General features: G+C 36.7%; 1 protein-coding gene across 1 annotated transcript; it reads right to left on the bottom strand.

The window, feature by feature from the left end:
* Positions 1 to 15,015: 15,015 nt before the first annotated feature.
* Positions 15,016 to 17,596, bottom strand: LOC105035528 (G-type lectin S-receptor-like serine/threonine-protein kinase LECRK2). The gene has a single exon (XM_019847359.3). It carries the CDS (start codon positions 17,556 to 17,558, stop codon positions 15,201 to 15,203), a length of 2,358 nt encoding a protein of 785 aa, XP_019702918.2. The 5' UTR covers positions 17,559 to 17,596; the 3' UTR covers positions 15,016 to 15,200.
* Between the last annotated feature and the right edge of the window lie 303 nt (positions 17,597 to 17,899).

The raw sequence follows: 17,899 nt of genomic DNA, 5'->3' as shown, positions 1-17,899 counted from the left end.
TGGAGCTTCAGTCATTGATCATGTACTGTACATGATCGAAATTATTGAGCGCCTAAGTAAACTGAGTTTTTTCCTGCACGAGCAGCTCGGTAAGGATGCGATCCTTAATTCTCTGTCCAAGTCCTTCCTTCCCTTCCTTACTCATTTTCTAATGACAAAGCCTACAGTGAACTACCACGGCTTGTTGGGGTTGTTGCAGAACTTTGAGAAGGATCACCAGCTCCATAAGGAGTCGGTGAATGTTGTGGGAGGGTCTTCTTCTGGTCGTCGACCCTTTAAGAAAGGAAAGAAGAACAAGAATAAGAAGAATAAGAAGGTACAGCTGCATGCTGGGACGTCTGCACAGGGTCAGACCAAGAAGCACAAGTCCGACCAGAGCCAGACGGAATGCTTCTTTTGCAAGAAGCAGGGGCACTGGAAGAGGAACTGTCCTCTATACATTGCCTCACTAGATCCGAACAGGCCAAAGAAGAAGCAAGGTACTTATATAATTCTAAATGAATGTCACTATTATCCAAACTTTTTATTAAATATTATTTCTGTAGGCCTTTTGGTCATGAATGGTTATCAATTTTTAATAAAAAAAAATATTTACAATATCATTTTGAATGGTGTTACAATATTTATTGGATAACTTTATAATAAAATTTACTTTCTATCACAACCTGTTAATGTGATTCAAACCTTCGGTAAACGTCCTAGAATAGATAATGTGTCAGAAGTCTACCTTTGGCACTGTAGGCTAGGTCATATCAATAAGAACAGGATAAACAGGTTGGCTCAAGAAGAAATTCTTGAACTAGGTGATTGTGAATCATTTCCAATCGTGAGTCCTGTCTTCTTGGTAAAATGACCAAGTCACCTTTTACTGGAAAAGATGAGCGAGCCAGTGAACTCTTAGGTCTGGTACATTCTGATGTATGTGGACCCATGAGCTCAAGTGTAAGAGGTGGATATTTCTACTTTATAACCTTCACAGACGACCTATCGAGGTATGGGTATGTCTATTTAATGAAGCATAAGTCGGAGTCGTTTGAAATGTTCAAACTATTCTGAAATGAGGTAGAAAAATAAACTGAGAAATGTATTAAAACTCTTCGATCTGATCAAGGAGGTGAATACCTTTCCAATGAGTTTCTGACATATCTTGGGGAGAATGGGATGCTCTCTCAATGGACTCCTCCTGGAACACCACAGCATAATGGTATATCTGAAAGGAAGAATCGGACCTTGTTGGACATGATTCGATCCATGATGGAATTTGCTAGTCTGCCGATCTCCTTCTGGAGATATGCACTCGAATCGGCTTGTTACCTTCTAAATAGAGTTCTGAGTAAGTCTGTAACCAAAACGCCATATGAGATATGGATAGGACGTAAGCCAGTACTCTCGTACCTTAGGATTTGAGGATGTCCGACTTATGTTAAGCGTTTAATTACGGACAAGCTAGGACCTAGGTCTGACAAGTGTAATTTTATAGGATACCCAAAAGAGACCCAAGGATATTATTTCTACCTGACTGATGAGCAAAAGGTGTTTGTCAGTCTTAAGGCAATCTTTTTGAAAAAAGAGTTCCTTGGTGAAGAGACTGTTGCCTCTAAGGTTGAACTTGACGAAGTTCGACAGGTGAAAAAATCGACACAAGTTGCTGAATCTGAATCGGATTTGATTAGATTAGATCCGGAGCCCATTGTTCAAGCACCCATAAGGCGATCTGGTAGAGTACTACGTCAACTGGACAGATATTATAGTTTCTTAATCCGGGATGACGATCCTATCGAACTTGATGAAAATGATGAGGATCCGATCACCTACATAGATGCAATGCAAAGACCCGACTCTGAGAAATGGCTAGAGACCATAAAATTCAAAATGGAGTCCATGAAGGTCAACGATGTGTGGACATTGGTTGACCCACCCGAAGGAGTAAAACCCATAGGGTGTAAGTGGGTCTTCAAGAGGAAGAGGGGCACAGACGGAAAGGTGGAAACCTATAAAGTCTGTCTGGTTGTCAAGGGATATCGTCAACGTTATGGTATAGACTATGATGAGATATTTTCTCCTGTGGTAATGCTCAAATCCATTCGGATTATGCTTGCGATAGCTGCCCATCTGGACTATAAAATCTGGCAAATGGATGTGAAGACAGATTTCCTAAACGAAGAGCTGGATGAAGAGGTGTATATGATACAATCGGAAGAATTCACATCCACTGATGAGTCTAAGGTGTGCAGACTATAGAGGTCCATTTATGGACTTAAGCAGGCATCCCAGAGTTGGAATATACGTTTTGATAGGACGATCAAGACGTATGGCTTCGTTAAGAATGAAAAAGAGCCCTGCATTTATAAGTGGGCTAATGGTCTAGTAGTGGTATTTCTTGTATTGTATGTGGATGATATTCTTTTAATCGAAAATGATGTCCCTGCATTACAGGGAATAAAGATTTGGCTGTCATCACAGTTCTCCATGAAGGATTTGGGAGAAGCTTCCTACATCCTAAGGATGAGGATCTATAAAGATAGATCTAAATGGTTACTTGGTTTATCCCAGTCTACGTACATAGATACTATGCTGAAGAGGTTCAGCATGGAGAATTTCAAGAAAGGCTATCTACCGATAGGCCATGGAATTTCTATCTCGAAGAGGGATTGTCCGACAACACCTCAAGAGAGAGAGCATATGGGTAGGATTCCATATGCTTCGACAGTGGGATCTATCATGTACGCCATGACATGTACACGACCATATGTAGCATACTCACTAGGGATAGTGAGTAGATACCAATCTGATCCAGGAGAGAATCACTGGAAGGTTGTTAAAACCATCCTGAAGTATTTAAGAAATACTAAGGATCAGTGGCTTGTTTATGATGAATCGGACTTGAGACTTATAGGATTTACAGACTCTAATTTTCAGTCTGATCATGATAACAGTAAAAGTGTGTCGAGATTTATTTTTACCCTTAATGGTGGGGTTATCTGCTGGAAGAGTTCCAAGCAACATACAGTGGCTGATTCAGTTTGTGAGGCGGAGTATGTCGCTGCATCAGATGCTACCAAAGAAGTGGTGTGGCTGAGAAAATTCATCACCGAGCTCGGAGTAGCACCCTCCCTTGTTGGTCTAGTTCTGCTCTACTGTAACAGCTCTGGAGCCATTGCTCAGGCAAAGGAACCCAAGGCACACCAGCGGATGAAGCATATTCTGTGCTGCTACCATCTCATCCAAAAAATTATGGATCGAGGTGACGTCAACCTTCAGAAGATCGACGGAAAGAAGAACCTCATCGATCCATTCACTAAAGCCATTGTGGTGAAGGAGTTCGACAACTACAAGTCGAAGATGGGTATTAGATACTGCACCGATTGGCTTTAGGCCAAGTGGAAGATTGTTGGGAATAGTGTCCCAAAGTCAATCGTCTGCTTGTTGACGGTTGTGCTCATTTTTGTATATGTACATGAATTATGAATTAATAAAAATTATTTTGATATTTTTCATCACAAAATATTTCATCTTTTAATGAACTCCTATGTTGTGGTGAAGTCCTTAGGACTATTTAGACTCGACAAAGGAGGATTTGTCGTTTAGTCCTTAAATCTGTTCGCGATCAAATGATACGTTGTTACCAAGGATGACAATGTTTATCAAGCATAGGTCGTTGTGTGCCATATAGGTTGGTTGTCCTCTTAACCAATGAGTGTGGAGACACTGGTATGGCATACAGGTGAGATATAAGGGTGCATCTGTACTGAACGTGATCGACTCCGGAGCTATTTCTGCTGTCAAGATTTGCTCCGATGGAATATGGGTATAAATATCCCTCCGACCTGAGACCGCCATAGTGACTTGCAAGCAACTCACTATACTTCGGCACTGGACTACCTGAATTTTTAATTCAGTGATGGAAGGCTGCTGGGTATAGTCAAGTACTTGACTTGTCGGTGCGTGTGTCAAGATGGAATTGACCACTCCAGTTCATGAGCTGTGTACAGTTATGCTTCAATTTAGCAAAACCTTGACCAGGATAGTCTTTGTGAGGAGTCACAGAACTATTTGAGTTGAGCACGATTCGGATGATCTAATCAGGGTTGACAGTTTAACCCTGAGTCGTCCTAAACACAGAGGTCAAAAGGATGAATTATACAGTAACCATATTCACGTAGGTTCTGAGTGTTGCGATTGTAACTATTTGACCTATCCGATCGTCGGGTACCATTGCTAGATGGTCACTTCGATTAGTATAAGAATTGGTTCCTATGCTACCAGCTTAGGTTCGAACCTGTGGGGTCACACACATTAGAGGTTCCTATCTGATTTGATGGCTGATGAAGAGTCCCAATACTTGTGGACTTTGAGTCCTATGTGTCTGAGACTCTGTGATCGAGAATCAGGATTCTCTGATCACGAGTCCCACACATTTTGGGTACCGAGATCAAGAGTTCCACTGGTTTGGGACTCTTCGATCAGGGTTACATATCGATGAATTCTGATGCCCGATTATCCATCAGATTTGGACTCAATATTTATGAGAGATTTAATTAGTGATTTGATCGCTAATTAACTCAATTTGATTGAGTAATTATTTTTAGATCAAGTCGAATTGAATTGGATTCAGTTGGGTTTGACCCGATTAGGTTAAGAGTTGACCTAATTGTCGAGATGGTTTGGTCCCTGATTTGATCAGGGGTTGGGCTTAATCAATTCTTAATTTGATTAGGATTTTATTGAGCCTAATTAAGCCTAATTTAGTTGGATTTAAATTAGTTTAATTGGACCTAACTTATTTGGTTCAATTAGGTTGGTTTAAATAATGAAACCACCTTGACCTATTCTCCCTGCGCCACCTCACTTCCACTGTGCCCATTTGAATTCACGAGAAGAAAGTTCTCATAAATTTTTTCTCACGCAAAGCCCTCCTCACGCCCTACTTTAATGTACCAAATGAGTGGATAAGGATGATTGGTTGGCCATTCAAATTCAAAATAAAGTTTGAATTTGAATGAGCAACCAATCTTAGCGCCTTGACCTTATCCTCTTTTACCGTCCCATTTATTACACGAGAAAATATTTCTCATGAAATCACTCATGCACAAATTAAGCCATGCTCTCCTCTTCTCACGCCCTTAGTGGATAGGGATAACTTAGTTTCCATTTGAATTCAAAATTTGATTTGAATTCAAATGTGCAATTACTCATCTTTATCCTCTCACGTGGATAAGACCTTGATTGTTGTTTTAAAAGAAGGAAAAGAGTGGGGCGTGTGTAAGAAAAATTTTGGAGAGAAAATCTAGGCGTGAGGAATCCTTGTGTGCAAGGTGAAGGTCTATATCCTTCCGAGAGAAAAAGAAAGAAAAGAAAGAAAAAGTGTGCGCAGGGTTTCAGTGAGTTCTTCAGGGTTTCTGTCTGGAGTTCGGAAAGTGAGAAGGTGAGCTATGAGTGTCGTGAGCCTACCAAATTTTAGGAAGATCTTCAACATCCTCTCAAGCACATCTGCTGATGATTCGAAGTATCCAAAGAATCGATAGACATCGATCGAAGGAGTTCGATCAGCATCGGCCGTCGAAAGGGCTCTACAACAAGCTAGCACTCGTGAGGAGTCGATCAGATCGGGAGTTTCGTGTGGATGATCTGCAGAAGCCAGACACACTGTGTGACTGCATCGTGTCGATCAGATTCTCTCGACGGTGATCAGATTGCGGTGATCTACTATCCGCACAAAGGTATTGTGTTCTGAACACATTACAGTAAAGTGTTTACTGTTCAAATTCGAATTTCAAATTTAAATACATGCATGCTATATATCATATTTAGATCTTAGTATAGAATAAATTTTTATTAATTAATTAGATTAATTAATAATTTCTGCTGTAAAATAGTGATTTTGAAAAAGTTTTAAAATTATCATTTTACCCCTGTACTGAATTTTCCAACAAGGATGTGATAGAGTGGTATCTGAGCTTAGAGTTTAGGTTATTTTCATTTGGAGACAATGATACAAGTGATTAGAATATGACAGAACAGTACTAGAGCCCAGGTTTAAGGTCACTAGGGATTGTCACATAAGTGATATCAAAATTTTGGGATTATAATCAATAGAGTATGATAGATAATATCAGAGTTTAAGATTATGATCATTAAGGATGTAATAGAATGATATTAGAGTTTAGGTTATGATCACTAGAGAATATGATTTAAGTCGTATTTGAGCTTAAGATTATAATTATTTGTAATTATGATTTTAGTGATATTTAAACTTAGATTATGATCATAAAGAATATGATAGACATAAAAAAAAATAATTCATTAATTAGATTTCGAATCAATAGATATTATGATGAAGTTTATGTATAAGTAGTATATAATATCTATAATAGAATTGATGAGTTATATCTTAGATTTCAATTAGTAGGGTTGATCTGAGTACGGGAAGTGTTGACCTAGAATGAAGTAGGAGGTCTTGGTATGTTATGTTGGATATACTCGATGACTTTAGAATACGAAACTTATATCGATGAAGGTTGTGATAATTTTTTTGATTTTGATATTAATTTTTTGAGCATTATAAAATTTTTGGACTTATCAGAAGGAAGTTAGTTAGGATGTGGTCTAAGAAAAAATTACATCGTACGAGAAAAAAATATTTTGAGCATTGAACCTATAGAAGGTCATATATGAAACTCAATTTTTAATGAAGAATATATTTGAAATTTATTTTAAGAATATGAGATATACATCTTGATGAAATTTTTTATTATTCAAAATATCATCTTGCATTGAATTTCAAGTCAAAAGTTTGCTTTTAAGTGGATCAAAGGTATTTTGATATTGTTGTTAAATTGAAGAAGAAAATTTATTTTAGTATGATATATAAGTTATGATGAAATCTTTAATAAATTATATTTTTATCTTTGGATTAGATTTTTTATATTTTTTTTCTTATGATTATTGAAGATTGTGGACTGTAATTCAAGTCAGAATTCAGATTTCTGAGTTGAACTAAAATATATTGTTATTGTTAAATTTTGAATGACTTATATAAGGGACAAGATTTTGTATAGATTTATCTATTGATGCTAAAGATTGTGATGAAGGGAGATTTACAAGAAATAACCAAGTTAATTCTACTTATAAAGATATTGACTTGAGTTCTTCTAGTTTATTCAAGTTGGAGTTAATTCTTTTGTAAAAAAAAGTTGGTTTGAAAGTTGTTTAAATGATTGTAAGGTAAATCGAAGGTTAACTCAAATTAATTTTAGACATATTGGATTCTTGAGGAGTGATGAAGATTATGTAATGATTTTAAATATAGGAAGTGGATGAAGATTTAATTTTGTTATATTATGCCTAAGAGATAGTAATGACAAAGAAACTTAAAGTTTTGCTTTAAGTTTTATATAAAATTTGAAAGTTGGATCTATCTATGATTGATCTAACATATAAAGATATTCTTATCTTTCAAAAAATCTATATAATTTGATAAATTAAGATCAGAGTGCACAGCAAAAGTGTGATAGATTAAATTAATTAAAAATATTAATTTTTTGATTTAAAAGATATTATGATGGAATACATTAGTTACAAATAAGGAAGAATTTTATTGATAATGAAAGGATGCTATAGATTTTGATCTAATCTGATCATAGTCGATTAATTTTTGTCAGTAGGTTGCTTCATTATAGATAATGCCAAAAAATCTTAGATATCTCAAGTTTATTATTAATAGCTTGATAGTTCTGTTATTAGAATGTCTTGACATAGATCTCATATTTTTATAAATTTAATATTGTTACTCAAACTGATATAGAAGATTGAGGTTTTCTTAAGATGAAAGTCTATCTATTAAATTTGTTGGAAGGTTAAAAGAAGAAAGAAATCGATGATTATGAAGAGTGTTCAATGTTTGACCTTTCTTTATTTTTATATCATAGGTAGTCTAAGACAATTATGAACTTTGAGTGGAATGTATTAGATAAATAACTATGGTATGTTAATACAAGTCTAAAATGTTACTGTTCTTCAAAAAAAAAAAAATCAGTATAAAGAGAATGAGTTTGAGACCTCACATAATTTTATTATATCAAAATCTTGTGAAACAAGTATTATATAAGGCAGACTATTAAAAGCTTAAGAATGACATGAAGAATGTATACTTTGAAATATGTATCTCAAACGACATAATTTAATTTCGAGGATGAAATTATTTGAAGAGAAGAGAATGCAACACCCGGCCCATTTGGGCTTTGGACCAGGCCCAAAATCTAAGAAGCCCAAAGCCCATATAAAAAAAAATAGAACGGGAAGAAGACTCCCGATAGAAGTCTTCTTCTCTGATGAATCCCGATCGGAGAAGAGTTCTAGGATCCTTAAAACTCTAGGGCCCTCTATAAATAAGACTCCCCTCTCCCTCAGGAGCCTCCACCGGCGACTGTTGAGCTCAATTCTTTTCCTTTTTTTCTTGAAAGCCGCGGCACCCTCTTCTTGTGTTCGTCGAAAATCGGAGGTCGAAGAGGCCATCAGAGTTCAGATAAGGCTAATCTTTCTTCCTTTCCCTCTTTTCTTTCTTTCCATGGTTTTAGACTCCTCGCTGGCCATCAGGATCGTCATAAATTCTATGAATCATGAAACCTTTGTTCGGCTAGAACTTTTTTCTCTTTTTCGGCCATCGGTGCTGTCGGTTGCGGCATCTCATCCCCGAGATCGGACCCCCATCTCTCTCTCTCTTTCCTTGAGTGCTTGGCTGCTGGCGAATGGTCAATGGCCAGAAATCATGAAGAAAGGGGATGGATCCCCTATTTTTCGAGAAATAAAAAAAAAAGAAGAAAAGCTTGCCGGTCGAACTTTGTCTCCGGTCAGCTTATGTGGTCGGCCGTCGCAGCCGAACCTCCGATCGAGCCACCACCCTTGCCGGAGCCAAGTCCAAACCCCTCAGCCCGTCTCCTATTTCGGCCCAAGGGAGGTCGCAAAAAGAAGGAAAAGAAAAGAAGAAGAAAGAAGAAGAAGAAAAGAAAAAAAAGAAAAAGAAAAAGAGAAAAAGAAAAAGAAAAAGAGAAAGAGAAAAAAAATAAAAAAAAAGAAAGAGAGAATTTTCTCTCTCTCCTCTCTCTCCCTCTTTTGTCTCTCTCCTCTCTCTACCTTTCTCTCTTCAATTTCTCTCTCTAGATTCTCTCTATTTTCTCTCTCTAGAGCTTTTTCTCTCTTTATGGATTTTGTCTCTCTAGGATCTTTCTCTCCCTCTCTGATTGCATCACAGACCCTAAGATAAATTTGAGACAAAAATATGATGATCAAAGATTGCTCCGAAATTTGTGCAGTAGATTGGATCCTAGCTTAGTCCTTATTTGAAATTTATAACATCGATAATAGTTAATCTATATTGACTCCTCTTGATATGATCTCTGATAATCTCGATCATGATTGCCTCATTTGAAGGATATAAAGATTTTCTCTCTCTATTTTCTCTTTCTACTTTCTCTCTCTATCTTTTTCTCTCTAAAATTTTTCCTCTCTTCATGGATTTTTTCTCTTTAGAAGTCTTGTGGACCAGTGGAGGGTGCAGATACTTAGACAAATCTCGATTTTAGATAATCTTAAGAGAAGTCCTAGATTTATGTTATTAGGATCGATTATCAATAATTTCTTTATATATGATTTTTATATTTGATCAGGATCATGAAGAGATACGATTGTTTGCATAAGATATCGAGTGGAATATCTTATTTTTAAAATTTATAAATCAAAGAAGAATATTGATTTCTATGCTTGGATCAGTCATCGATAAAGGTAAGAATCCCTGTACATGATCACCATTATATATATGCTATTTTACTGTTGGTCTTACATTATTGGTTTTGTATCATCGGATTTGAGATTGATGAATTTATTATATCTGAGATACTGTTATTTGATTTTGAGCATAAGTATGTTATGTTAATATATATATATCAGAGATTGATGGCATGATTATATGGATATGACATATCTAAATTGATCATAATATAAGTCGGAATTGATTTGATGAAATCAACACATAATAATTAAATAAAAAAGAGAGATATGGTATGGACTAGTCTTGTCACATAGAACAGTCCGTCAGGAGCTTATGCCTGGGATAGCCCCCACTGGCTTATAGGTGGATTAGTCGACCAGGAGCTCATGCTTGGGACAACCCGTCAGGAGCTTATGCCTGGGACAGCCTCTCACGGACTTTCATACGTGGGACAGCCGGCCAGAAGCTCATCCTGGGACAGCCTTGAAAGGCTTTTAAGTGAAAATTAATTCGGATGATGACTGAGGTATAGACTTGGTTAGTCCTGAGCCAGAAAAAAAGGATTAAAAATCATGTGATTATGAAAAGAGAAATGAAAGATAAGACATAAAACAATTGTTGAACAAAAGTATTTCACCTATTAACATATGATGATGTATTTCTTTTGACAAGACAGATAATTTATAGATATTTATATTATTCAGGATATTAAATATGAAATTTTATATTTTATTATTTATTTTTATTTTCAGATTATATTATTATATCAGTGTGATATGAAAATTCTTACTGGGCTGTAAAGCTCACACCCCTTCATCTTTCTTTTTCTTCTCAGAGATACAGGACGCTCATGATTGGCTATGGTTTGAATTGCGGATGAGCAGATGAATAGATAGAATGTCATAATATCTGATCAGAAGATTGAAAGAATTTCAATTGTAATTATGCAAGTTTTATAAGTTATTATTGAAATTAGATATTATGGATGTTGAGGTTGTAAGAAATTATTTTTGGTCTTGTATATTTTTTAGGACTTGCTCTAAGGAGTGTGTGACCATTACATATCCGATCTGAATATTGGGTTCGGGATATAACAAAAATTATATATAAATTGAAGCAGCATTAATTTGATTGCATGGAATTCCTGCATCTAGAAAGCCAACTGCAGTTCCTCATTTCTCCCGCTTCCGCTGGGGACTCATTTGAATTAATGGAGCTGAAGTGTGATAATATGAGCGATTGCTGATCTATATTTTGCTTATTAGATTTTAATAAAAGATAAATGCTACTCCAGAGTGGTGCTCACATGGTGGCCAGTGATTCACAGTCATCAAATCCCCTCTTGCCACGCCGAAGACTGAATAGACCGGTGAATTGAATGGTCTTGCATACGGTAGCTCTTAATACAACAACCGTTCTTTCTTTTGCGAGAATAATACAAAAATCATTCGACCTCTCTGAATGATCCTTTAGGTCTCGGTGCCATCAATTTTATTCTTTTTCTTCGAATTGCAGGATTCTATTCTTTGATAGATAAATATTATAGATAAAATTTAATAATTTTTTCCTTAATCAATTTATTCATGTTCTTAATATTCCATGAACGTCATTCACTTATAAAATGAAAGGAAAGACTTATCATCTAGGAGGCGGATCTGTTATCTTTCCATCAGCTGAAAAAATAAATTTTTATTTTGTTCTTAAATATCTCTAATCATATAATAATAATAATATTATTATTATAACATAATATAATTATATTATAATATAATATATTATATATTATCATATATTACATTATATATAATATAATCTAATATATTAATATATAATATAATATTTTTATATAATATTATAATATAATGCACTGTGCTATTATTCTAATATGATATATTATTATGTTATTATAATGAATATATTATAATAACATAATTAATCATTATAATATAATATATAATAATATTATATATTATATATAATATAATATAATATAAATTATAATATATAATAAATATATTTATGTAATATAAAAAATTATGAGAAATATGGATAGATCTTAGAAATTTGTTCAAAAAATTAGTAATGCAAAAAAATATGGATAATAGATTTCGAAACCTTTTTTAATATATAAAATAATATAAATAAATTATTTTTTATTTAAATATTATCTAAGAAATATTTACTCAAAAAAATAAAAATTTTCTGACAAATTATTCTATTCACTCCTAATAGATTTGGAATCTTCTGGCTAAAAAAAAAAAAAATTTACATTTTTCAAATATAGATAGCTCGCTTATTATTTTTCATTTGCTACTTTTTTTTTTTTTTTTCCTGATAAGGTCTATATTCTTTCTTTTAAGGAAACTCTTCTATTCTGTTTTTGTGCGTAGGTTTTCTCGAGGAGTAGCCATAGGTACTTCGTTTTAACCTCCGTCATCATTTTATTACTAGTCAAATTATGTGTTGCCTGCTTGTAGGCCCTCATTTTAATGGATATGTCCCACACACATGGATGCCAAACTTGTCTCCATATTGTCTCCATCATGTAGCTAACTAGGTATTAGCTGCTGTATTTTTCTCCTGTCCTCTCACCATGTCACGCGCTTAGCATGCACCGCTGTAAGTGCGGTTAGATGGTGTTTGGAAATTTTATGGCTCTGAACGTGCTAGTAAAAAGACATCCACAACTGCCCGTTGCCGTTGATAATACCCTCCTGGGCCCCACCACTGGAAAGAATGTGGAACTTATGATCTCACCATGTGAAGGAATGTGACAAGCATGTGTACATATTTATCTCCTTCTCTTTCTCTTTCCTCGCCCCCTCTGTCCCTCATATTGGAAAGTTTGGTGAAGGTCAAATGACCTATGGCGTGTAGTCGGGGTGCTGAATGTTGGCCGTATAGATTTGAACTGAGATCTTGGTTGACCTCTGTTTTAGAAAAGATTTAAATACTCCAGCTGATGTAGTAATGCTGAGGTTAATCATTCATAGAGATTAAATAATTATACATAGACATACAAGGTTTTATAAATTTTATGCGTTCATGGTAAATTTGGATGGTGCAAGGTTAATTTGTTGTGTTTTTTCAATATATAGCTGTTTGTTGAATGATGGTTTAACATTTCTCTGTACTTTCATCTAAAACCTTGTTAAATCAGGTAATTATTATCATTGCGTCACCCTCAAACCTCAAGCCTAATATGTTTAGATTTATCTTTATATCGATCTAGACACGAGGTTTCTCTCCTCCATGCTATTGTGGGCGCTAATCGCTATAGAAAATTATATATATTTTCCAAATATGGTCACATTAACCAGCAAAATGTCATGTTAGGGAGAAAAACTAGAGGCTGAGAAGGAACTACATTCCAATTACATCCACAAAATCATCTAGTATGTGAAATGCTCGTTAATCATTATAGATATATATATGGCTGATCACTATTGTGATGGATCATGATGAGAGAGAAGTTGGAGGTGGAGGGAGAGACACTTTGATTTTATCTTCTAACATTAGGTGCTACATGATTGCCAATTTTATGAAAATTGCTTTCACAGAAACATAGTTTTATACAAAATGTTTTGCTAAAAATGTTTTTTACTTGATTTATATATTGTTTAGTGATAGAAATTGCTGTTAGACAAGATTTAGGAGAATCCATCTAAATCCAAATTTTAGACACAAAATCTCCCTTCAAAGAAGATGCCAGTGCAAGTACTGAAGTATTTTGTTTTAAATTTTTACTTTCCATTTTTAATGCAAACTGTATCCGCTGATTCACAGCTGATATTGAGGGTTTCACATATGCATTTAGAAGGGGACCTTATGACAGTCAATTCTAACACCTTGCAGGTCAAGACTGAAACTTGTGAGCCAGAATCTTCTATTCATGTTTGTCTTATTCGAAGTAATAACTTAGAAACTGGGCAAAGCCTTTATGACGTCGCCTCAGACTAGTTTTCTTAAGATTTGCAAGGTAATTGAGTATTCGAAGAACTTCAAGTTTAATATCATAACATGTATTGGAAAATAGGACTTTAGAATCAAGGGCAGAGAAGGAAAAGTTTACTGTAAAGGTTTCTATAGATTGAAGAAATTATTGCATACTTAGAGGATTAGATAGGGTTAGTTGAAAATCTGGGAGATTCCATTTTTATTTCAAGATCTTATATTAGATAAAAACTGAATCAAAATGAAGTGGAATACTGAGAAAAAGTAGCAAGGGAAGATAACTAGAAAGGATTCACATCAGAGAACTGTGGATGCATGCCAGACATTTCTGGATCTTAATTGAACTTTAAAATAAACTCCCTATGAATAGCTGGTGTATCCTGTATGCCTTAAAGGGCGGAACAACTTAAATAAGAGTTTTGAGAATCTTCAGGTTCTAAAATGCAAGGAAATTAAGTAAAGAAGTATTATATATATATAAAGAGATTAATGTGTTTTAGCACAATAATCATCAAAATTTATTAAAAAGAATGAGAGTACAGGAAAAAAGAAAAGAAAAGAAAAAGAAACTATAGAAAAAGAAAAAGAAAGACCCCACCAAAAGTAAAGAAGCTTTAGAAAGCCATAACTGCAGCTATCAAACCCGCCAAGTCTGCCTCAGATCCATGTTTTTATTAAATAGAATGGGAGAAGTAACTTCTCATAGTGGCTGGTAGGCAACTTCAAAGTTTCCAAGTCGAAAATAAAATGCCAAATTATTTTTTCATATAGATATCCATGTGGGCAAAAACGGTTCGTATGCAGCGTAAAACCACATGTTTAGTCCCTTTGAGCTAACTTACCAAAAAAAAAAAAATCCCTTCGAGCTCTGCAACAATTACATGTGGAGGTGAAAACCACCTAGACCTATTTAATGCAAATATAATACACACTGATCGTAACCTGGCAGATCAAATTCATCATAATTCACACTAGCACCATAGCTGGATAGGATAATGCAGAAAGTGAACCAAGAAATGCTCAAAATGGTATCAGTCTCTAACTGGTTGCCTTTCTTAGTCAATTCTCTCAATGATTACCCTACTTATCTTTCTTTTTTTATGTTGCATCCCGCTTTACTTTTCTTATTCTTACTATAACATTGTTTTCTTGTGGATATCCGAATGCATCTCTCACTTGAAGTTGGCTTAAGTTGATGAGAAAATCTCGCAAGAAAAGAGTAAAATTGTAAAATGCTTGAAAGATGACTTGCAATATGGAAACGACTAATCATCTTTGCCATAAAGTAAGACGGTTATTACAAACATAAAGATTGTATACTGCATCATTAGGTTCCCAAATTCAAAAATATATAAAAATGCAAAGAGTGAATCTTGTTTTATTCGAAATGGAAATCACCATATATACCTATCTTTTTTGAATGGAGAAAGCACCATAGCTATCAAGTGGGACTTTAGAATGGCTTGACGACACTCGCAGATCAGGAACTAAATCCAGGTGGATGAGGAAGGGATATGTCCACGTTCGTTTCCAGCATCGTCACCACATTCTTCATGCTAGGCCGAGAACCGGGTTCCGACTGAGTACACCAGAGCCCCACTTTCACAAGCCTATTCAACTCTGTCATATCTACCTCATCAGGCACAAGCTTCTCCAACTCTCCATCCATAAAGCAGTTATGGACCCAGTCCAGAAGAATAATTGCATCTTCTTCAGCTTTCAATTCCATATTTTTCCTGCAGCATACGATTTCGAGCAATACAATGCCAAAGCTGTAGACATCTGCCTTCACCGTTATCGCCACATTCTTGTGCCATTCTGGTGCAAGGTAACCCCTTGTCCCTCTAATGCCTGTAAATGTTCTGGTCTCACTTGGCATCAACAACTTTGCTAACCCAAAATCTGATATCTTTGCTGTCCAATTATCATCCATCAGTATGTTTTGAGGTTTTATGTCACAATGTATGATACGAGTTTCACACTCCTCATGCAGATAATGGATTCCTCTAGCTATATCTAACACAATCCTTACCCGCTCATCCCAACCTGGGTGTCCGTCAGCCTTAAAGATGAGGTCTGCAAGCGATCCGTTGCTCATGTATTCATAGACTAAGAGCCTGTTAGTACCTTCATCACAGAAGCCAAGCAGTCTTACCAAGTTCTTGTGGTGAGTTCTTCCAATTGTCCTCATCTCTGTTCGGAACTCTCTTTCTCCCTCATCCACCACCTTCTCAAGTTTTTTCACAGCTAATATTCTTTGACCACAATGCAAGGTCCCCTTAAAGACAGTTCCAAAGGCTCCCTTACCTATCTCTTCCTTGAAACCATCGGTCGCTTCCCTCAACTCATGGTAGGAAAAAGGTCTGGGTGCTATTTCGTCCACCAGAGCTGGCTCTTTATTTCTCCACAACCTTCTGTACCTTCCGGCTCGATACCTATGAAAGAAGAAAATTAAAGCAGCCAAGGAAGAAATTATACAAGCAATAATAGCTGCTGACACAGTCAAAATCTTAGCGCTAAACTTTCGCCTGATCGTAGTAACGGGAGCTGCAGCAGGGCTTTCTGCTTGGCTACTAACAGGCGTTCCTCCAGCGCTTATGTTAACCAGCTTGATGAATGTCGTGGTGGAGTCATCTGTTTTCCCATATCTCAATGGAAACACCAGTTTCCTGCACGTATTGTCGGAAAACAGAGCGGCATCACAATTGCAATCTTTCAAACATTCTTCTCCGCAATCTTCCTTGCTTGTCACAGACAAGGGTGCACCGTAGGGATCGACCATCCAAATTACACTCTCCAGAGTGGACATGTATGTCATGTTATCATTGCCCAAGTAGCAACCTGCAGCGGTCGTGATGTTTCTTCTGCATCCGCTCGATGTCCTGTTAGTATCAAGATAATCGAAACCAGGCAGACACATGCATACCACTTGTCCATTTGCGGAAGTGCAGTAGCTGTTCAGGCCACAGGTTCCCTGGACCTCACACGGATCTGTTACTTCTGGGAATTCCTTCAATACCTGCTGTGTGTTTAACTCGAGATCGTGAGAATATAGCCGGAAGATCCCATCCACACCAAGCGTTGCACGGTATACTAGTGGTGTCCCGTACCGGTAGCCGCTCGTTAGATTGGATGTGACATTGCCGAGGTGCAGGTACAGCCAACCTTTATCATCCAGATATAAGCTCAGGGAGCCATCTCCGTTTGTTCCGGAGGCCCAGTAAGCATCCCCTGGAGTGTCTGGTGATGCCACAGGATACAGAACGAGATTCCCATCTTTTTGCATGATGAGATGAAAGTTCCCGCTCGAGTGGTTGGTTCCTGATAGGCTGGAAACGAGCTCAGATCCAGCGAGCAGCACTTGACCTGCCATGATTGTGTCAGTTGGATTGTCAAAGGTTTCCCATATGACATTAAAGTTAGAGTCACAGATGACGAAGTTCCCGGAATCGAGCATGGAAGCAGAGGAAGCATCGTTGCCTGTGGAAAGGTTGGAGATGAGCCTCCCTTCTGAGTGTTGGAGGAGGAGCTTGAGCCCTTCATTAGTTAACTTCAATACAGCATCTTTGGTCACCGGTGGTTCATCTCGGTCTGCTGTCCATATAACAGTGGAGTTTTCAGGAGATGCCACGAGCCATATTCCAATGGAGAAGCCCGTGCCTTCTGGGTAGAATCCGAAGGCGAAACGCCCATTTGGTGACTGCCATGATGTAGGGTTGGCCGTGGGACGGAGAGAGGTGTCCAAGCTTATGTTGGACTGCCTTGGTTGAGCTTTTCCCAGTGCAAACGCTGATGAGAAGATCGAGAGGAACAGGATGTAGGATATTGCTGAAGCCATTAGAGAAAATGACCAAGAAAAGATTGCAAGGACTTGCTAATATCTTGTGCTCTATAAATACTTTTGTGGACTGATTGCATGTAATTGAGAGGGAAAACAGGAACTGGTAATGTCGAAGCAACAAAAGGAGAGATTCATTGGGTTGACCCGAAGTAAACAGCAACAGGCTGTCCCAAAATAAACACAGCGGTACTGCAAATGACTCGGTAGGGTTCGGGTTGTATCTTTCGCGCGAAATAATGATTCAACTTCTTTCATCACTTCAATCGTTGGATCGCGCATTGGCCACTTTGAGATCTGTGCAGGCTGATGAATGAAAAGTTTGGAGTACTTTGCGATTG

The sequence above is a fragment of the Elaeis guineensis genome, chromosome 9 (genome assembly GCF_000442705.2).
Source record: "Elaeis guineensis isolate ETL-2024a chromosome 9, EG11, whole genome shotgun sequence".
Taxonomy (NCBI): Eukaryota; Viridiplantae; Streptophyta; class Magnoliopsida; order Arecales; family Arecaceae; genus Elaeis; species Elaeis guineensis.
This window is presented reverse-complemented; position numbering and strand designations above follow the sequence as displayed.